The 23132-nt window shown below is 39.4% G+C and overlaps 2 protein-coding genes across 6 annotated transcripts in view; one reads left to right on the plus strand and one right to left on the minus strand.

Moving 5' to 3' along the window:
* Positions 1-23127, plus strand: LOC144693173 (mitochondrial import receptor subunit TOM20 homolog). The gene is made up of 5 exons (XM_078562714.1): positions 1-172; positions 3187-3236; positions 14523-14604; positions 17994-18136; positions 20023-23127. Exons 1-5 carry the CDS (start codon positions 46-48, stop codon positions 20074-20076), a joined length of 456 nt encoding a protein of 151 aa, XP_078418840.1. The 5' UTR covers positions 1-45; the 3' UTR covers positions 20077-23127.
* The window catches only part of timm9 (translocase of inner mitochondrial membrane 9 homolog), a 9291-nt gene continuing 6250 nt past the window's right edge, over positions 20092-23132 (minus strand). For all 5 annotated transcript variants that reach the window (XM_078562718.1, XM_078562715.1, XM_078562717.1 and 2 more), the window contains exons 3-4: positions 22917-23012; positions 20092-20516 (exon numbers count right to left, since the gene is read on the minus strand). In XM_078562718.1, coding sequence (XP_078418844.1) covers positions 20379-20516; positions 22917-23012 — 234 coding nt within the window. In that variant the 3' untranslated portion in view covers positions 20092-20378. The remainder of the gene's footprint in view (positions 20517-22916; positions 23013-23132) is intronic.

Raw genomic sequence — 23132 nt, forward strand, 5'->3', positions numbered from 1 at the left:
CCACTTCCGGGTCGGGTTGCGGACAGGAGCTGACAGTGGGCAAGAATGCTGCTGATCGGTAAGACAGGGGCCATCGTGGCCGGCGTCTTTGGAGCAGCCTTCATCGGTTATTGTATATATTTTGACAGAAAAAGAAGAAGCGCCCCCGATTTCAGAGCAAAGTTGCGCGAAAGTAAGTGTTGCCCTCGGGCCTCGCTCGCCGTCTCCCCAGTTACCAACGACAAATGGATGTTTGTATAACTGCAGGTGGTTGTGTCCTGTTAACCAACACTCAACAACATTGCATTTAGCATGGAGGCTGCTGAGACATGCTCAGTTACAGGAATAAATGTAATTTATTTAGAATAACAGACAGCCCGCGGGGGGCCCCGGCATCGTTCCCTCAATTGATTTTTCCAGCGTGGATGAACTTGCTAAATTACAGGAGAGTGCAGCTGCTCTAAAGAACGTGGGTCAGAACTGGAATAAAAGCACCTTCCTTGCAGCACAATCTGCTTTATAACGTGAGTTTCGGCTGGTTCTAAAATTATGATTGTCTTAAGTATTTCTTCACAGATGCTGCCTGACCTGCTGAATATTTCCAGCATTTTCTGTGTTTATTTCAGATTTCCAGTATCTGCAGTAATTTGCTCAATTTGGTAATTAAACCATCAGATAGTTAAATGAGAGTGCCTCATTGGTTAACCATAGTGAACACATGGTTACAAGACTAAGGTAAAGAGAAACACATTCAACAGGATGATTTTGTAAACTGGCCTTTGTTTTAGACGTACCTTTAGTTTTTAAAGGTTGATTTGTGATCAACTTTAATATAGTAGTATTAAGTTGAAGATTGAATCATAGCATAACTACTCTTATTATTTCTCAGAATGATCTGTACACATGAAGATGCCAGTGGAGCGGCTCTTTAAGTTAAGGAAAGCATATCTTGATAATATTTGTGTTGTATATTCGAAGTTCAACACTTAACATTTGACTTATTTATACTGGGACCCTGCTATAACGTGGTTTAGGGGGTCCATATCTCTAGACTGCATTTATAGATGAGACTGTTTTATAATGGAGCCCCAGTGTATTTTGTGAGAACCACATCTGGTTGGGTATAAATTTTATTGGGGTATTTTTGTTTCCTACATCAATTAACATTTCCTCCTAGGCTAGGAAGATGTGTATGCATTGGGCCCCTCCAAGCAGTGTCTTTTGCTGGTGCCTAATACTCAGGCTTACGCATACATACGCTATCCAGCAGGAGTCACTGGATAGCCAGCAGCAGTACTAGTAAGTTTGTCTCTTTGCTAAAACAGTGGTGTTGAGGTCAACTGAAATTCCTTTGCTGCCTCAGCAGAGTTTAGTTACTTATCTGGAAGCCTTCCTGACTTGTGTGCTCTAATACCAGACTGGACAAATACTATTTAAATGAAAACTTTGGGGTCCAAGAGGGGACCCAGTTTATACTGAGTTCCACACTATAGCAGACCACAGTGTATTTTTTATAAATAAAACTAAAATTCCCTTTCTGTCCCACTTTCCATTTTTAAGCTCCACTCTCTTCCCTCATGCTGTGTGGTGTTCTCCAGTTGAGAAGGTTAAGGTGAGAAAGTTGTTTTCCTTCTAAGATTCCTTTGATACAAACTTTTGATTCTTTGATTAGACAGAGTAATTTGCCAACTTCTGTTTTCTCCCTGCTTTTTTTCTGGTTCCCATCTTTTCCTTTTCCTTGTTTTCTCAAGGTTGACAATTAATGGATGAGAGAGTGCAAACTACTACAATGCACAGTAACTTAAAATATAACTATTATATCAATGTTGAAGTTTTAATAGAAGACAATTGTTGTAATTTTGATAAATTTTAATTAACTATTATTGCTCAGCTGCAGAATTCAGTTAGAAGCTATCAAGCCCACAATATAAACTGTAAAGTGAGAATTGGTGGCATGCTGGTAACCTTTTTTGATTATCTCTAGAGTAAATCACCTATGTTTTGTAGCAGTACTGAAGTTTTATTATCACAACAGACTTTTCCTTTAGCATGACAGAGCCATTGTTATAGTGGATTCTTGTCAGTTCAAGGGTAGGAGGGGCACTAAAATAAGTTTAATTTGATTTCACTCAATAGTTCAGCGGAAGTTGCATGAATTTATCTCTCAATTTGAGACCTGGGATTTGTTAATGGAAAGAAAGAGTAGTGTTATGTACACTTTATACGTATACTACTTTTAGATCTACATTTTAATGTGTAATGCTGCATGTACCCATGAGTTCTATGTAAGTGATTATTTTTTAAAAAGTCAGTCACCAGTAAACTTTTTAAAACTAAATTACATGTCCGAACAATAGTAAAAGTAAATTGGTGATCTGGAATTTATAATTACCAAAGACTACAAAGCATTATGTGTGGCTTTGACATATTCCATTTTTTCCCCTCGAGATTTATTTGCCATGCAACTTTTCACTTGGCTGAATGTTGGATGAATGCTTATCTAATTGAAGTAAACATATACTGTTTCAGCTCTGATTACAATGTGAAATGAAACTTTGTAGTCTTGAACTGGCATCAAAATAATCTGTTTGTTTAAGGGCAAAATGTATATAATTTAATCATTAGAACCATAATGAAACATTGTGCTTTTAGATAACCACATAGTTAAATTTTAATGAACATTTGAACCAAAACTCCGGGACGTTTTGAATAACTATCGAGGTCAAAAACCACCATTTTCTTTCTGATTATTAAAATACAAGTTTGTTCAGATAAGAAATATCTTTCTTTAGTAGATAAGAATAAGATAAATTGAATATTGCCTTGCTGGCTATGCTACAGTTGTTCCTTGGCCAGAGTTTTATAATGATGTAAAGGAAGATCACAAGGTTCAAACTGTATTACAGGAGGAAAGAATAGGTTTGATCTTACTTCATGTGCTTCAAAATATATAAAATGAATTAGTGATGCTGTAATTGGCAAGTATAATTGTTCACTAATGTAAATGATCACAGTTGATTTATTTTACAATTCCAGTGAATGAATATAAACATATACAAAACTTATATTCCCAGCTCTCCAGTGGCTTAATAAGGAAGTTCCTTTAACTTCGTCTGTGTTCTACTTCGAAGTTCAGAAATTGGATTTCATTTTGCATTCTATATTTCCATGATTTTAAATGGCTATTCTGATTCTCAAAATTTACAGGAAGAAGAAAACAGAAGAAACAAGATAAAGAAAACGGTTGTATTGGCAAGGTAAGATTAACTACTCATAGTGATGTGCAGCATTATACTCTGTAAATTTTTGGGAATTGAGCGAGCAGCAGGTATTTGGACCAGGAACTTTTCCAGGTTCAATCCTTAGTGTCTGCAGAATTATCTGATATCCTCTAAAGGCAGTAAGAACTTGCTGAAATTAGAATCAGTGTCTTTGATTATAAAGTAGGTAGAGGGTGGGCACAAGGAGAATCAATCACAGTTTTTGCTTCTCATTGTTATCCAATGATACCTGTTGTCAAGTATGTGGGTGGAGGAAAGCTTGGTGTACACTGTGGTGCAGTTTATATTTTAATAGCAGCTGACACTCGTTGTCTACATTGATACATGAAGAATGATCAACTGCTTGAAGTATTAGAGAACTGTGTATAAATCTAACATGCCTCAGGAACAAATGGAAGAAAACTGGGTGGAAAAAATATTTAAGAAATATTGTAATGGCATATTATATGGCAGCAGTTGCCAAGCCAAACAAAATGTTGGAGTGTACATATCCCAGGATGTCCATTTTATTGCTATATTTAGTTATTCAAAAAGGAAAATTTAGTTCTGGATCTTAGATTTATGGACTAAGAAATTTGACTGGAGTGAAATCTGCTCTGATTGGAATTAAACAGAAAAAGGGAAACGTGTCCAAGTTTTTAAAATTATTATCCTTAATAAAATTAGCAATGATTTTATGTTCAGAAGTTAGCTTTTTTTTGCTTCGAATTAATCAATCGTAAAACAAATTGACTGATTCCTGATTCAGTAGTGAATAGGATTGGCTCATTGCCAGTGTGGAGAGAATGATCCCCTATATGTGAACCTAAGTGACAGGGAGCTGAGATACACTAAATTACAATTTCTCATCCTTTTACTCTTTCTTCTTAATAAAATATAAGACACTGTAAAACCCCAACAACTTACTTGCGGTAACTGCACTGTACTTCGAAGAGAATATAAACAATGAGCACTACCATGTTTTATAAAACGGTTACAGCAGTTTTAACTACGTGACTTTGGTTTGGACAGGACTAAAGACTTAATGGTGTGGATTTTATGGTCAGTGGTGAAGCAAGGATGCTTGCCACTGACCACTGCCACTGGTAGAATTTAGCATTCAGTTTGGAGATTGAGAAACTTGGGTCGGAAACAACTGTGCCAAACTTAAGGGTAATTACAATGGAATGAGGGCAGAGTTGGCTGGATTGGACTGGGGAAGGAGTTTAGCAGAAAAGATGGTTGATGAACAATGGCAGACGTTTAAGAAAATAGTTCATGACTCTCAACAAAGCTATATCCCAGTGAGGAAGGAGGATTCAAGGAAGGAAATAAACTAATCATGTTCTGGTCGCCTAACTACAGGAAGGATATCAGTAAGATTGAGAGAGTGCAGAGAAGATTTACTAGGATGTTGCCGGGTCTTAAGGAGTTGAGTTACAGGGAAAGATTAAACAGGTTAGGACTTTATTCCTTGGAGCGTAGAAGAATGAGGGGAGATTTGATAGAAGTTTACAAAATTATGAGGGGTATAGACAGAGTAAATGCGAGTAGGCTCTTTCCACTTAGATTAGGAGAGATAAACACGAGAGGACATGGCTTTAGGGTGAAAGGGGAAAGGTTTAGGGGGAACTTCTTCACTCAGAGAGTGGTGAGAGTGTGGAACGAGCTCCCATCTGACGTGGTAAATGTGGGCTCACTCTTAAGTTTTAAGAATAAATTGGATAGCTACGTGGATGGGGGAGGTCTGGAGGGTTATGGACTAGGTGCAGGTCAATGGGACTAGTGGAATAATATTTCGGCACAGACTAGAAGGGCCGAATGGCCTGTTTTCTGTGCTGCAGTGTTCTATGGTTCTATGGTTAACCAAGGAAGTTAAGGACAGTATCAAATTGAAAGAAAAAAAACATACAATGTGGTAATGATTAGTGGTAAGCCAGAGGATTGGGAAAGTTTTAAAAACCAACAAAAGATGACCAGAAAAAAAAGGGAGAAAATAAACTTTGAGGGTAAACTAGCAAGTAATATAAAAATGGACCGTAAGAGCTTCTTTAAATATATATAAAAAGGAAGCGAGGCCAAAGTGAACATAGGCACCTTAGAGAATGAGGCTGGAGAAATAATAATGGGGAACCAGGAAATGGCGGAGGAGTTGAATAAATACTTTGCATCAGTCTTCACAATAGAAGATACTAATAGCATTCCAAAAATACTAAACAATCAAGGGGCAAAAGTGGGGGAGGGAGAGGAAATAAATACAATAACTATCACTAGAGAAAGAGTACTAGGGAAACTAATGGGGCTAAAGGCCAATAAGTCCCCTGGACCTGATGGGTTGCAGGCCAATAAGTCCTCTGGACCTGATGGGTTGCATCTTAGGATATTAAAGGAAATAGCTACAGAGATGGTGGATGCACTGGTAGTAATCTTCTAAGAATCCTTAGATTCTGGAAAAGTCCCAGAGGATTGGAAAACTGCCAATGTAATACCTTTATTCAAAAAGGGAGGGGGACAAAAAACAGGTAACTGTAGGCCAGTTAGCTTAACATCTGTCATTGGGAAAATGTTGGAGTCTATTATAAAGGATGTAATAGCAGAGCATTAAGAAATGCATAATCTAACCAAGCAGAGTCAGCATGGCTTTATGAATGGGAAATCATGCCTGACAAATTGATCAGAATTCTTTGAGGAGGTAACAAGCAGGATAGATAAAGGGGAACCAGTAAATGTAATATATTTGGATTTCCAAAAGGCGTTCGATAAGGTACCGCACATAAAGCTACTTAAAAAGATAAGAGCCCATGGTGATGGGGGTAGTATATTAGCATGGATAGAGGATTGGCTAACTAATAGAAGACAGAGTTGGGTTAAGGGGGGCATTTTCGAGATGGCAACCTGTAACTAGTGGAGTGTTACAGGGAGCAGTGCTGGGGCCTCAATTATTTACAATATATATTAATGACTTGGATGAGGGAAGTGAATGTTCTATCGCCAAGTTTGCGGATGACACAAAAATAGGTGGGAAGGCAAGTGGTGAGGTTGACACAAGGAGTCCACAGAGGGATATAGACAGGTTATGTGAGTGGGCAAAAACTTGGCAGATGAGATATAAATGTTGGAAAGTGTGAGGGTTATGCACTTTGGCAGGATGTATAGAGGAGCTGAATATTATTTAAATGGGAGAAAGGCTGCAGCACAGAGGGATTTGGGAGTCCTTGTGCATGAATCCCAAAAAGCTAACCAACAAGTTCAACAGGTAATAGGGAAGGCAACGGGAATGTTGGCCTTTATTTCAAAGGGAATGGAGTATAAAAATAGGGAAGTCTTGCTAAAACTATACAAGGCACTAGTTGGACCACAGCTAGAATACTGTGAATAATTTTGTTTCCCTTATCTAAGCAAAGATATACTGGCATTGGAGGCAGCCCAGAAAGGTTCACGAGGTTGATCCCGGGTATGGAGGGATTTTCCTTTGAGGACAGATTAAGTAGGTTGGGCCTGTACCCACTGGAGTTTCGAAGAATGAGAGGCGATCTTATTGAAACATATAAGATTCTTAGGGGGTTTGACAGGGTAGATGCTGAGAGGTTGTTTCCCTTTGTGGGAGAGTCTAGGACCAGAGAGCATAATCTGAGTAAGGGGGTGCCCATTTAAAACAGGATGAGGAGGAATTTCTTCTCCTAAGGGTAGTCAACCTGTGGAATTCTTTACCGCAGAGGGCTGTAGAGGCTGGGTCATTAAGTATATTCAAGGCTGAGATAGATTTTTAATCAATAAGGGAATCAAGGGTTATGGGGAAAAGGCAGGAAAGTGGAGTTGAGGATTATCAGATCAGCCATGATCTCATTGAATGGTGGAGCAGATTTGATGGGCTGAATGGCCTACATCTGCTCCTATGCTTTATGGTCTTATGGACCTTGAAGAAAGCTGCCCACAGAAATCTAATGATTTCTATGGTTTGCTTTTCCTCTTTCCTGGCAGCTGTTTAAATTTGGCACCAAGTCAAGGGGAGGTCTTGGCATGCTGGAGTAGTGATGTCCGCAAACAGAGAGGGAGTAAATCACAAAAGTTAACCAGGAAATTAAAAGCAGTTAAATTCCTACCTACATTTTTAATGTAAAATTTTACCTAGTGAAAGAAATGAGCATCATTGGATTAAGAAAGAAACTAAAATAAGAAAAAACTTTTAAAAAAAAAGAAAAACACTAGTTTTTAAAAAAAAACTAAGGTAGATTTTTTCATCAGTATGGAGAAATTAGACATTCCACAAATATAAAATTAGCTTTTCAGGGCCACACTGAGTGTTTAGTAGTAATTATGAAGTTGGTATGCCATTAAAATCCCAGTTACACCTCATTCAAAAGGTGTAACTTTTTCAAGGGTTTTTACAGCAAAGCTAACAGCATAAGGGTGGAAGTTCGCATTAACTTTTTTTGAATTCCATAATTTCGTGGGGATGTGGGGGTGGAAACATGGGGGGAGAAACATAGAATTACTGACAACAACTTCTGGATTTCTGTGTTAATCTGTGCATTTGTGGACTCAGAAATTGTTGTCAGTTTCAGTGGAGTAATGATAAACACTAAAAGTTTTGCTGTCATTACTACACCAAAATCCAGGCCAATATTCCTTGTTCTAACATTTTCAACAGAGATAGAGAGTTGGTAATATTAAGGAAGCATTCTACCAGAAGACTAGAATTTAGTGAGTTTCTGGCCAATGTGTTGAGACAAAATCAATGTGCATAGAGCTGAGAACAAGAAGGGTGCTAGTACAATCATCACACATTACAGGGCACAAAATTTTGAAGATAACAGGAGAAATTTATGGACGGTTCCGAGAGATGTGCAATAATATTGGGTAACTTTGCTTTCTAGATCAGTTTTTTTAAACCAACAATGAAGGAAGCATTGATTGGTTTTGTTCTGGAAAATTAACTGAGGCAAAAAACTTGATATTACAGTAGGAGAACAATTGTGAAACTGCGACAACAAAATTATTAGGTTCAATATAAGAATAGGAAAGTATAATGAAAAGCCAGAAATAAAATGTTGAAGTGGGAAAAGCCAAAGCTCAGTGCATTAAGAACCTTGATCCAAATTAATTGGGTAAAAAAGTTAGCAAAAGGACAACCAATCAGTAGTAGGAAATCTTCAAATATGAGATGGATAGAGCGGAAGACAATTTTTTGCCTTTTAGAATACATCAAAAAGATGCATACATCAAAAAGATGAGTTCTGTGAAGATGTAGAGAGGTTAAAACCAAACCACAAAGGGAAGTGTATAATAAAATTAGGACTAACAGTGCCAAAGAAAATCACGAGGAATGTATTGTCATGGTGAATGGCAAGATTTGAATGCTTAAAAGGGAATTAAAAAGGGCTAGCAGGTAATATAAAATGAAATAGTAAGGACTTTTAAAAGCATATTAATAGCAAAAGAATGGCTAAAATGAATCCAGTTGCTTATGGATTAAGGGGAAAATTGAATCTGGATGAAAGCATGAGGTAGACATTAAATGAATATTTTGAATAACTAAAAGCAAGATATTGTGGATGCTGGAAATCTGAAACAAAAACAGAAAATGCTGAAAAAGCTCAGCAGGTCTGATAGCATCTGTGAAGAGAGAAACAGAGTTAATGTTTCGAATCCATATCACCCTTCAGAGCTGAAGAGAAGTGGAAATGTGTGAAGTTTAAACTGTTTGTGTGGTGGGGGGGGTCACAGGTGGAGCTGGATAGTAGGCCAGTGATAGGTGGGGACAAAGGAAGGATTGACAAAGATGTCACGAATTAAAGGACAAAGGGATTGTTAATGGTAGTGGTTAGTGCTAAAAAAGGTGCTGATAGTGTCATAAAGGTAAGAAAGAAGAATGTGCTAATAGCAGAACAAGGGTAGCAATGTGTGAAAGAACATAATGGAACAAGTAACATAGGGCCCTGCAGGGGATGGGATGGTGGGAGGGGGCAGTGGTGGGGGAAAAAAAAAGGCTTGAAAATGGGATAAAGAGGGGATAAAACCACGGATAAATACATAAAAATAAGTGAATAAAAAATAAAATAAATGTGAAAAAAGGGGGTGAGGATGAAGGAGAGTGTTCATGGTCTGAAGTTGTTGAACTCCATGTGCAGAATTTTGCCGTCGCGAGCAGGGGGTGTAAAATGCTCGCTGACGCGGGATGACGTCGGGGGAATCCCCGATGTCATCCCGCCCCATTTAAATTTTCAGGGAAGTGGGGGCACAGCAAAATCAACTGTGCGCCCGCCGACCTGTCAATGGCCAATTGAGGCCATTAACAGGATCATTTAAACAATTAAAGGACCTGCCCGTCCAACCTTAAGGTTGGCGGGCAGGCCAGGAGCCCCGGCGGCAAATAGAAAAAGCATGAAACCTCATCCATCGGTGGGATAAGGTTTCACGCAGGGTTCTAAAAAGTTTAATAAAGTTTTACTGTAATTTATGAACATGTTCCATCTCATGTGACATTGTCACATGAGGGGGACATGTTAGGGAATTTTTTTTTCTCTATTAATCTTTTTAAAAGTGTAAGCTATCTCCCTGAGGCAGCACTTAGCCTCAGGGAGATGTGCGCTCTTTCGCGCGCATGCGTGAAAGAGTGCACTCTCGCTTTTGGGGAATCCCCCCCCGCCCGCACAGGAAGCGCACAGCGCTTCCCGCCGGACGTCACGCTAGGTGGCCCTTAATTGGCCCGCCCACGTAAAATGGCGGTGGGGCCCACTTCTCTGGCGGGGATTGGCTCCCCGCCCGCTGGAGATTGGATCGGGCCAGCCCGCCTGGCAGGCAGAAAATTCTGCCCCATGTTAAGTCCAGAAGGTTGTCAAGTGCCTAATTGGAAGATAGGGTGCCGTTCCTCCAGTTTGCGTTGGGCTTCGCTTTAACATTGAAGCAGGCCAAGGACGGACATGTGGGCACGAACAGGATGGTGTTGAAACGGCAAACAACAGGAAGGTCTGGGTCATGCTTGTGGAGAGACCAGAGGTGTTGCGCAAAACGGTCACCCATAAAGGACTTTAAGGACTTCAACCCGTTCCCCAGTTCCTTCTCCTCTGTCGCATCTGTTCTGATGATTCCACTTTCCAAAACGGCGCTTTTGACATGTCTTTCTTAATTGAGGTTTTCCCCAACTGTGCTTGACAGGGCCCTCAGCCGTGTCCAACCCATCTCCTGTGCCTCTGCCCTCACATCTTCCCCTCCCTCCCAAAATCATGATAAGGTCCCCGATTTCCTCACTTTTCATCCCACCAGCCTCTGCATTCAAAGGATCATCCCCCACTATTTCCGCCAACTCCAGCATGATGCCCTCACCAAACACATCTTCCCCTCAACCCCCCTGTCAGCATTCCTTGGGGACCATTCCCTCCAGGACCCCCTGGTCCACTCCTCCATCACCCCCAACACCTCATCCCCTTCCCACGGCATCTTCCCTTGCAATTGCAGAAAGTGCAACACCTGCCCCTTTATTTCCTCCCTCCTCACCATCCGAGGGCCCAAACACTCCTTTCAAGTGAAGCAGCGCTTCACTTGCACTTCCTTCATTTTAATCTGCTGCATCCGCTGCTCGCAATGTGGTCTCCTCTACATTGGGGAGACCAGACGCAGGCTGGGTGACTGCGGAACACCTCTGGTCTGCCTGCAAGCATGACCCACACCTTCCAGTCGCTTGCCATTTCAACACACCATCCTGCTCTCGTGCCCACATGTCAATCCTTTGCCTGCTGCAATGTTCCAGTGAAGCCCAGCGCAAATTGGAGGAACGGCACCTCATCTTCCAATTAGACACTTGACAGCCTTCTATTTTATTTTTATTCATTTATTCATTCACTTTTTAAATTAATTTATCTGTAGTTTTATCCCCCCTTCTAACCCATTTTCTATCCTTTTTTCTTCCCCCACCCCCTCCTCATCCCCTACAGGGCCATCTGTTACTTGTTCCATGATGTTCTTTCACACATTGCTACCCTTGTTCTGCTATTATCACATTCTGCTTTCTTGCCTTTATGCCACTATCAGCACCTTTTTTAGCACTAACCACTACAATTAACAATCCCATTGTCCTTTAGTTCATGACATCTTTGTCAATCCCTCCTTTGTCCCCACCTATCACTGGCCTTCTATTCAGCTCCGCCTGCACCCCCCCCCCCCTGCCCCACAAAACAGTATAAATTTCATCACATTTCCACTTCTCTTCAGATCTGAAGGAGGGTCAAACGTTAACTCTGTTTCTCTCTCCACAGCTGCTGCTAGACCTGTTGAGTTTTTCCGGCATTTTCTGATTTTTGAATAAATAGTTCTATCAATGATAGTGGAAATGAAAATATTGATGTGCTAGAGGAGAATATGGAACATTTGTTAACAATAGCTGGAATAAAGGAATTGTTTCATTGGTTATAAAATGCTTTGTGACATCCTGAGCTTGTGAAAGACACTTTATAAATGCATGTCTTTTATTATTGGTTTAGAATTGATGTAGCTGAGGAGCATGTTGGATTTACTGTTGTTCTGAATTACATTATTATCATTTCAGTTAATTAATTCATATCCTGGGTATCTATTAATTCTGCTTACTATGAGGGATTGGTATACAATGCTGATCCTTTTTAAATGATGTTTTTATTTAGGAATAAGAAAATAAACTCAATTCAAATTGCAACAAGAAATCATGGGACATATGTGACATGCTGATGCAGAATAACCTTTGAATCATATGGACTCGAAACGTTAACTGTTTCTCTCCCCACAGATGCTGTCAGATCTGCTGAGTTTTTCCAGCGTTTTCTGTTTTTATTTCAGATTTCCAGCATCTGCAGTATTTTGCTTTAACCTTTGAATCTATAAAGACACAGACCTCATACAGCAGTATATGAAATTGACAAGCTTTATAACATGTATTACCGCTTGAATTTGAAAAGCACCTTTAAACATAGAAAATGTTCCAAGACACTTCACAAATAGGTGTTAAGGAAATGGGCATTGAACTAGAAAAAGGGATTAGGCATGAATGAAAATTAGTTGTGGTGGATTTTGAGATTTTTAAAGATGAAAAGAGAGGTCCAGAGGTAGGGTAAGCTAAGGGAAGAAGTTCCATGGAGTAGTACAGAGATAACTGAAGTTCTGCCACCACTGGTGAGATGGAAATGTACAAAAGGCCAGAGTCCGAGGAACAATGTATTCATAAAGGAATACAGCATTGAAAGAGGCAGTATTTCTGGATTTAAATATGTTTGGGACAGAAAGCCAAGGTTAGTCAAGGATGTTGAAAAACCTAATGGGCAAGTGGACATGTGAATGATGATACATGTGTGAAAGTTTTGGGACAAGTTGGAGTTCCTGGAGAGCTGAGGATGGAAGACCAGTAAGGGTTTGGTTAGAGTAGTGTGAGATGATGAGCATTTTGGTGACAGTCTGATCTAGAGTTGGTGGCAGGAACTGTTGTAGAAATGAAGGAAGTTGCCTTGGTAATGAAGAGGATATGGGAGTTAAAGCTTGGGAGTTTGTGCTGGAGCCAAAGATGATGGCTTCAGTCTGCCAGATGTAAAACTGGAAGAAGTTGTAATTCATTTGGGTCTGGGTGTCAAACAAAGTCAAGGTGGATGAGGAGGGATGATGTACCATAGATGTTGTCATGGAGGACATTCATACCTTTGGCTAGAGATGTTTGGGTGCTATGAGAAGGGGAGATGTTGAACTGGGAAAATTTGAATATGGAGTTTTGGGAGATTGGGCAGAGTTGAGAGATGACAGCATGTTTGAGGAGCTTATAAAGGAAAGGGAGATTATATTTGTGATAGAGGGAGTGGATGGGCTAAGCTGAGTTTTTAAGGAGCAGGGAGATGATGATTTTGTCGTGGAGCTTGAAGGTGCCAAAAAGAACCTTTGCTAGTGTCAGCCCGCATGGAACCAGGAAATGGAGTTGTGGGGGGTAGATTGAGGAATCAGGTGATGTGTTTCATGGAGATGAGCTTGGAGAGTGCAAGGTGGATGGAAATGGTTGAATCCTGAGCTGGTGTGTGGGCACTGGGGTCAGGGGGAAGAGATAGAGGTGAAGAAATACAATTAAATGAGGCAGCATATCCAGCTTGTGGACCTTTTATGGTAATTGAAGTAGTATACACCAGAAGGACAACAGACTACAGGAGTAAAAAGCCCATTCAGGAATAGTCATCATAGTAGACAAAGAACAATTATTTTAGTGACCAAAATAGTTATGATAGTGGAACAAGCCCACAAAGTGGCCAAAAAGCATGCTAGACATTTCAAGATGTATATTATGGTGGATTTTTTAGTTTGTTAAATCCATACACAAAAAGAGGATAGACCTTCATTTGTACATCAGACATTATGTGTTGTGTAATCACAAATGACATTAATAATCTCTCAATAACCCATCAGATCCAACACGTGTTCCTTTTCCATGGCTCCATCTCACCTGCGTTCTCTTCCACATTCCTTGATCTTTTCTCTCTTCAAATGCCTCTAATTTTCTCTTTAACAAGTTTATACTGCTTCAAAGAACTTCCCTGTTACTTATTTCACAATTGTATTTGCATTAGGTGAAAAACCTGCAACTGACTTATACTGATTTCCTCATTTTTAACGTGTGTCCCATGATGAGATTCTCAGAAGAGTTATAAAGTTTTTACGATTTTTAGAAAATATTGGAGGTCTGTAAAACCAAAAGCAATAAAAGTAATTACAGCTTTACCATGTCCTTGGGGCATTCCATAAAATTCTTCACATGCAATTAATTACTTTGGAAATGTAGTTACTGTTGTTATGCAGCAAACATGGCAGCCAGTTCGTGCACAGCAAGGTCTTGCAATACAACAAATTTAATAAATATCTGCTAAGCTGTTCTTGGTGGTGTCGCCTAGAAGGAAGAATGTAGGCCAAGATACTGAAAAACCCTTTGCTCTTCAACTAACACAATTGAACATAAGCTGAGACCCGGTCTGCTTGCTCAGATGAATGTCTCATTTGAAGGAATGCACCTCCGATAATGTAACATTTCTTATGTGCTGCACATAGTGTCAACTGATCAGTCGTAGGAATTAGTGAGCTGACATTGCAATATAGTGACATGAAGGTAATAGATTATATTGTAGGGTTAAGCTATATAAGACAAAATTATCATGTTATGTTCGTGAATAACGGTCGGAGTAAGTTATAGATTTATCTAGCCATTATCTTCATTTTGGGTTTTGAAGTAAATGTTAGAATTAAATACTGTTGTGACTCATGTTTCTCATTGGCTTGTAAATTCAGTTACCTGATCTGAAAGATGTTGAAGCAGTACAGAAATTTTTTCTCGAAGAGGTCCAGTTGGGAGAAGAATTGCTGGCAAGAGGTAAACCATCGATGTTATTGCTCATTATATATTTTTCACAACTAGACCAGATTTTGTATTGACACCAAAGTTGTACAGTAACCATGTACCAAGCTGTGCCTTCATTTTGTTAAGTATCTTTCCTCCCTCTACTTTCGTTGGCAAAATCCATTTTAAAAGTGCGAATATTTGGATCCAGCATCAGTTATGTCTAAAGATGCTGCTGTGGTATTGATCTGTAGTGCAGTTAAGCATTCTGCTTTTCAACAAATATTATGACATCCTAATTGTTGTAAAAACCAGGGCTCAATAAAAATCAGGACCTGGCTGAATTGTGGCCTCCAATTCCTATTTCTCTTTCCTGTGCTGCTGCTAGATTTTAATTCCTGCTTAATTTCACCACTGGCATTTGGCCACACAATCATTCTGGACTTGAAAATCAAAACAAATATGTCAGGGTTTTCTGTTCCTTCAGTTGAATACTGGACTTGCCTGTCTGTCTTGTCTTTCCCCAAGATCTGCTACAACACATGTGGCTCCTGTTCCCTATAGTTATAGGTGAAACCCCTCCAAAAAACTCACTGTTCAAATGTGTCCTCAACCCTTGCATTGCTCCCCTGCCCATTTCTGCTCCACAGCTTGGTTGCCATCACATTGCCTTCATCTTGGTGTCTTTCTTACTCACCATCCAATCTTCTGTCATCTCTGATCTGTTGGCCCAACATTTAGGCAACTCTGGGCTTATGTCACTAGATGTTCTGTGAAAATAATTTGTGAGTAGTAGGTACTGGCACAATATCAGTGAAGTCTGCATAGATGGGGAAGTACTCATTGACAGGAACAAGCAAACTGCCCGCTGGGTACAGCACTACTCCGAGCTATTCTCATGAAATATGGATATCTTGCTGCCTTTGCTTAATGACCTTCTGCAGCTACTCATTATGTATGAGCTTTATGTAGAACCCTCATTACTTGAGTACCAACTCCCTAGCAGCAAGGAAAGCACCTGGAAAGGATAGAATGAATATCAACTGAGTTACTCAAGTATGGAAAACCCCACCTGCTGCCATACCCCCATGACTTCTTCCTCCTCTGCTGGAGAGAAGGCCCTGTCCCACAGGCTGTGTGATGCAAACAGCATCACATTATACAAGAACACAGGCGATCGAGGGGATTGCAACAACTACCAGGGCAATGCACTCCTCACCATCACTGGGAAGGCCTTTTCCAGAATCATTCTAACAAGGCTCCATCGACTAGCCAACAGAACCAACTGGAGGCACAATGTGGCTCTATAACAGGTAGATCCATGGTAGACATGATCTTCTCCCTACATCAGCTTCGAGACATGAACAGAGCATCAAACATCTACCTTGCTTTTGTGGATTTCATAAAAGCATTTGACACCATGACTATGATAGGCCTGTACTGGATATTAGAGAAAATTGGCGGTTCTCTGAAGATTCTCACTCTGTTGTGGTGCTTTCACAATTATGTGCACCACAACAGGGCTTCCTCTTGGCTTCTACTCTGGTATCTTTTTCTGTGTCTTACTGACCTATGCTTTCCTTGCCGACATGGAAGGGGTATACTTATCAAGACTGAAAGCCAAGACAAAAGTGTGGCATGTCCTGATCAGAGAACTTCTGTATGCTGATGATGCTGCACTGGTTGCCTAGAAGACTAGCTCCAAAGGTTCATGGATGGTCTGACCCATGCTTGCGTCATGTTTTCCCTCACTATCCGTGTCAAGAAAACTGTAGTTATGGTACAGGGTATTGTGAATTCGTCTGTGATCATACTTAACATACCGCTGGAATTAGTCCACAAATTCTGCCACCTTGGATCTATGGTGACAGCCTGCCTCTCGACAAAGAGCTCAGGATATACATTGGAAAGGCAGCCACCAAATTTGGCTGACTAACAAAATGGACGTGGAAAACAACAACCTGACCCGCAGGACCAAGGTACTACAAGGCCTGTATCCTCAGCACATTGCTGTATGGCAGCAAAGCCTGGACAACTTACACCTATCAAGAAGAAAGGCTCAATAACTTTCATCTTCGGTGTCTATAATGCATCCTTGGCATCACATGGAAGGATAAAGTCACCAATGAAACAATCCTTTCTAGGGCAAACATGCTGGGAGGTAACATATGCCAAAAGACCAGCAGGGTGCCCAAAGCTTTGATTCAAGGATGCTGTCAAGAGACACGAGGGCCCTCAATATCAATCACGACAAGTGGGAAGCTCTGCTGACACCTGTGGACAGGAGATTGCCACCACAACATTTTGTTTCATAAACTCCGAAGCAGATGCCAGCCCTGCAAACAAGGTGTCAGCAGAGATTATCCTGCACTACTGCAAGGAGCAACTTCATGTGTGGCACTTGTGGCAGACTTTGCCTTTCCAGAATTGGCTTCTCCAGTAATCAAAAGAAGTACAGCAGATGATCTCATTTGGCCTTACCAGCTGTATTCCCCAAATTTTCTCTCAGATGGAAGGATGGCAATACAGTAAGTAAATTTCAGCTGTTTCAGTTCCATTGGACTGCATAAATAGGTGCAAGCAGATACAATGCAACAAAATTATTTCTGGATTGTGGGAGATCCACATGTAGCAGTCTATTGGGATTTTAGCATTTGTCAGCTGACTTTCAGAGATATATGTGCATAATAACTTGGAACATGGTAATCCTTATTTTTACATCATATGTCAGACCTACCAAGTATGTAACGCAATTAGTATCCATTTCCTGATTGATTCAGGTACTTGGCTTGCCTTATCACTGCACTATTAGTCTAACCGGGCAGTGGCTGTTGAGCAAGGTTCACAGCTGGCAAGATAGTTTATAGATTACATTCCCGCTACCAAAGGACAACTGCACACATATGCTTAGAGACCTGCAGAATGTAATGACATGTCGATACATTTTCAGTGTTTGAGTGCAGGTGTTAATAAGTTAATAATTTTACATGAAGTCCAGCGGATCCTTAAATACTCAACTTAACCCCACACAGGGATGATCCTTAAGTTGAATCAGGCCCAAGTAATGTGGTGAAGCAAATATTTCCTTTTCCAAAATGTTGAAATTTAAACCATTCCACCATTGTTCAAGTGGAGCATCATTAATGCATGTTTATCTTGCTCAATTCAGAAAATGTGTACATATCTATAATATATTAAGTTTTATGTATGGTGGACACCACCTGTAAGTGTTACATGTAATTTCTGTTAACTTTAGCCGTCATACTTTACCACATCCTTTGAAACACCTGAAGCAAATCTAAAATCAACCCACAAAATAACAAGTATTGAATTCAGTTTGACAATTTACCAAAGTGGTATTTGAACTCTCAACCTCGATGTTACTTGTCTATAGCTTTAACCACTACTTTGCTGATTTTCAGGTGATTATGAGAAAGGAGTTGACCATTTAAGCAATGCTGTATCTGTGTGTGGTCAGCCCCAGCAACTATTACAGGTTCTCCAGCAGACATTACCACACCCAGTGTTCCAAATGCTTATCCAAAGATTGCCTGCTGTTAGACAGGTATGACAATATTCATTTCTAATATTTGTAAACTTGTTCACTCTTTTTCCTTAAATATATTGCATGTACTGATTATTATTTGAAAATAAAGGAAATGTTTAATTTAAAGATACAAAAATGTTATATAGTAGACAACCTACAGATTTGCTTTTTATATTTCCAAATCTAATTACCCTAGTGTTGGCCACTAAGGAACATTTAAAAAGATTTTCAGAGGAATATGATCACTTATCAAGTCCAAATTTTAAATTTGTATTAACGTATTGAAGATTTTTTTATATAAAAAGTGAAGCACTGGCTGAGTTGCAATTTAGCTGATAGGAAAACCTGCAACAGGGCTTTGGTGAAACTACATCTGGAATGCTGTGTGCAGTTTTGGTTTCCATATTTAAGGAGCAATATAGTTACATTGGAGGCAGTACATTAAAGGTTCACTAAATTGATCTTTGGGACGATGGGGTTGTCCTATGATGAGAGGTTGTGTAAATTGGGAATATATTCTCTGGAGTTTAGAAGGTTGAGAGGCAATCTCATTGAAACATACAAGATTCTTAAGGGAGTTGATGGCTTGGACGCTGAGAGATTGTTTCCGCTGGCTGGGGAATCCAAAACATGGAGTCTCAGGATAAGGGGCTAATCATTTAGAATTAAGATGAGAAATTACTTCACTAAAAAGGTTATGAATCTTTGGAATTCTCTACCTCAGAGGGTTGTGGATGCTCCATCATTTAAGGCTGAGGTTGATTAGATTTTTTTTGTCTCTCAGGGAATTGGGGAAACAGGTGGGAAAGTAGAATTGAAACCCAAGATCAGCCATGATTGTATTGAATGGCAGAGCAGGCTCAATGGGCTGTGTGGTCTACTCTTGCTCTTATTTCTTGTATTCTGTCATAAATCTCCAAGTTCAAGACTGGTTTTGTCTAATTAGCAAAACAAAAAACATTGAACTGTTAATATTTGCCAGTTGGTAAACTCTGTAAATAGTCTAGGTTAATTTATCAGAGGTCCTACAGTTAAAAAAAAATATTTTAAAATAGCTTCATCTTCAGTGACATTGCAAAGTTGTCTGTGTAGAAGTTATTTGGAATTATATTTTTTCTCTAAGGGGCAAATAATCAATTGAAGTCACAAGTAAAACTAAGTGCTCACTTTGTTTTAAAAACTAGAGAATCCTACTTGTACCATTCAATGAGGTACAAGGCCCATTTATGTATTTATTTGAAAAGTATTTTTGCAACACTTAAGGATTGTACCAAATATATGAAACTATATTGACCATTACCCATGGAGTACATTAACCAATTCTTAACTAGTGGTTAGTATTTTTCTATAACCCTCCCATAAGACAGTATAAATCACAAATATGAATTACAGTGGAAAACATGGGTAACTAGCATGAACAAACAAGACTGGCTATACATAAGATAACCTCTCTTCAGACAAAAGATTTTTTTGTGATTAATAGCTATAAAGCATTTTGCTTAGCAAGTGGGCTGGTAATGAGACAACTGGTCTTGTTTTTAATCTATTTCTTAAAGCGGTAGGTACTTGGAAATTTGGCAAAATATGAGGGCAATGGGCAAATAGTGTGAAGATTAAAGTTAGTGTTCTTATTGCTGTGCTGTTGGTGCATTGGGTTGAATGAAAGGATTGTATTTTGAAAGCAAGTGTATTACTGAAACAGAGTCTAGAAGTTTCCAAATATATATAACTATGGTTCTAACTGGATATCTTAAACATTTTATCAGAAGTATAAAGTAAAATGAATACATGTACCATCTATTTCTTTTTAAACACAGAACAGAAAGATGTCTTGATGATTTTCTTGTTTGTTACAATAAATGTGATTTTCTCTTCCTCACACTATCCCCACCCCCCACCATCAGCGTTTTCTTGCAGGTATGAATGCACAGAATTTGGTAGAAGATGACGTTGAATAAAAGGTTTACACCATCTTCAGCTCCAATAAAGTTTATTCCATCATCATTGTGGACTTTAACCTCAGTGATTACTGTAGACTTAAGTTTACAAACAATTCAAATGTGTACCATTCACTTTCAAATAAACCAGAAGCGTTGGTCCATCAGACATAATGAATTCCTGTTTCCATCTATCTTTTCTTGATTATAAGAATGTTCATTTCATTTGCATTTTAATAGGCACCAGTGTTTGTGGCCATTCTTCTACTAGTGCAACACTGTTTTATACTCCATTTGTACCCTGACTCTCAATTGGTCCATTTTTATATCCGAGGTTGGCTAATCAGTCCTGCTTTGGCTGCTAAAGCTTCATTTTGTTGAATATGATATTCCTGAAAGCGCATTGATATTCTTTGGGTCATCTTCAAATATTTCTGTAGACAATGTTCTGAACAGGTTACCTGCATTGAAAATAAAAGCTTATACCAAAATATATTGCAAAGAAACCTAGTAAATTGAAAGTGCAGCTTCTTTTAGTATACATTTCCAGTGTAAATGTAAACCTTCATATTCCCCATCCCATGTAAACCGTTTACATATGCAAAAATATACACAACAGGTATTATCACCAGTACAAAGCAGTTTTCAGAACAGTGCCCAATATGTTTGAACATCGTGACTAGGGGACAATTCAAGAAATGTAACACATCACAAAGATATTTGTTCACACATACCAGTCAAAAAGTCAGTGTATGTGAAATGCTGGTTTGGGTGACAGAATAAATGGAGATATTTCTCCTGATAGCTAATGATTATAAGGAGACTCAAAAAGGGTAAGAGGGAGACGAGCTACTTTCAAGGTTTAGCAAATTCAATTCTTAAGTCTTATGCATTAATTACAGGAGTTGCCCTCAAGGATAATTCTCCTGCTTCTTTCTCTATTCCTGTGAGGGTCATGAAATAGGATGGCCTTTGGTTGGTGCTTCTTTTGCCTTATGACAATATTCCAGGGGTGGAATTTTATAGCCCCATTGCGGCAGGAGCAAGGTGCAAGTCCACTGACTTCAATGGGACCATAAAATCCCACCCCATGTTTCAAGAGAATGCCAACGATGATTTTGATTTAACTGGCTGGAGTGAAATCCCTACAACTTATAATGAAATACAGAAGACACTTGTTGAGTTAAAACTTAGCTACCGTGAATCATGAAGGTAAAGTTTTCACCCAAATAGATCATGGTAGTTGGAGATTTGTAATGGCTTATATTCTGTAATTGTGTGGCAGTTGGATAAGTCATGTGCCTGTCCAGAAAATAAAGTTTAACATATCACTTTATGGAAGTTTCACATTACCCTATTTTTAAAAAAAAGCAATTTTCAGTGATTGGTATAATTAATGTACTCGATGTTACATACGTTTTTGTGAACTATGTAGCATTTCACATTCATGGTGGGCTCTAGTTATTTTACTTTTTGTCCCTTAATAACCAAGATCTCATACTCAATGAGATGAATGGCCTGCAACTGTCTTTGGAAATATTAAAGGAAAATTCTGACATTTCCACAGAAAAAGTTTCCTTCTCCAATGGTACAATAAAACCATTTATGTCCGCTTGGTTTTCTATGATATTGATCCATTAGACTTTCTAGTTTTCAATTCTCCTTCTGTTTGGGGGTTGCAGAAAATAAAAAGGTTCTTGGGTTAGAGTGAAAGAGCTTCTGCTCCCCTTGAATTTGGAAGGCTGATGATGATGGTGAAATCTGTGAGGCTGATTGCCTCATGTATTCTAGCAGCAGAGGCAGAAATGAGTCAATAAATTGGCCCCTTTAGGGCCTCGATAGGCCTAAGGATGGGACGACTGTCTGACCCCTACCCGCCCCCTGTAAAAAAGAAAAAAAGTATTCAAATTCAACACTGACATCCCTGATCTTTGTGAAAACAAAAATTCAGGGAAGAAAAAGCATTAAGGACATTTGTTGTACAACTGGAAGTTCCCCCTTCAAAAAGTTGGTTGCCATCTTATCTACTTCAAATCTGGCTGCCCTGCAGTGATAATATGCTGGGGTAGCCTTAATGATTTGAAAGTGGGACTTCTGTTCTTCAGGGTCCAAACACAGCAGTGTCCACTGCTGCAACTACAAGTTGAGTCTGGGTATTTTGGTCAGGCAGGAAGGCACAAAGTGGGGTACTATCTTGTGGGAGGTGACCCTGATGAGCGCAGGGGACCCCCACGCTCAAAGGAGGTACCTTCTCACCCTTCCTTCCCACCCTTAGCCCAAGCAATGAAATCTGAGAGGCTGATTGCCATCCTCAGCCACATGTGTTCTAGTGGCAGAGGCAGAAATTAGGTCAATAAATTGGCCTCTTTAAGGGCCTCAATAAGCCTAAGGATGGGAGGACTGTCTGACCCTACCTTGTATTATGGGGGCACTGGGCTACCCACCCACTCTATTTGATGTGTCCCCCTGCTTTCAAATATGCTGACAGGGGGCTGCAAAATTCACCCCCAACCATATTCAAAAAGTTTAGAAAGAAGCATTCCCTGATTTTGAGTACCATATCACATTTGATATACAGCAACCTCATTGTACATCATGCACAGATTATTTTAAGAAGCATTTAAGGCTCACAAAATGACAACACTACCTTTCAATTGAACTACCCTAAACAAATTAATTTAAAATAAAAATGTAGTTTTGCTTAAAGATCTAATAAGTGGGGGAATATTAGAAAGCATTTGTGAAGGTACGATTCTTCAGTGCTTTCTCAAAACAAGAGTGGTTGAATAGAAGTCACATTGAGAAATAATTGTGTTGGCTTTAAACTACTTCATTGAAAATACAATTAGTACAGAATATACCTCTTCTGTTCTCACTTCCCTAGCTGTGAAGTCCTTTACACAGTCCATAAAGCAGTGCTCAGTCAGTTTGTTGTATGTGCCCAGAAATTCTTTAAACTGTGCAGGTGGAAGAAAAAAGGAACATTGTTATGGTATTAAATCTGTGTTGCCTTCTGTAGTAACACTTAAATATGTTTACTAACTTTCAATATTAAAGTAAACCTCAATGAAATTTAC

The sequence above is a fragment of the Cetorhinus maximus genome, chromosome 18 (genome assembly GCF_964194155.1).
Source record: "Cetorhinus maximus chromosome 18, sCetMax3.hap1.1, whole genome shotgun sequence".
Lineage (NCBI taxonomy): Eukaryota > Metazoa > Chordata > Chondrichthyes > Lamniformes > Cetorhinidae > Cetorhinus > Cetorhinus maximus.

Excerpts from the sequence above, each read along its gene's own strand:
- LOC144693173 (XM_078562714.1), top strand. The coding sequence starts at position 46 with ATGCTGCTGATCGGTAAGACAGGGGCCATCGTGGCCGGCGTCTTTGGA. Across the intron at positions 14,605-17,993 it reads AGAAGAATTGCTGGCAAGAG|GTGATTATGAGAAAGGAGTT; the intron begins GTAAACCATCGA and ends GCTGATTTTCAG. Across the intron at positions 18,137-20,022 it reads GATTGCCTGCTGTTAGACAG|CGTTTTCTTGCAGGTATGAA; the intron begins GTATGACAATAT and ends CCCCACCATCAG.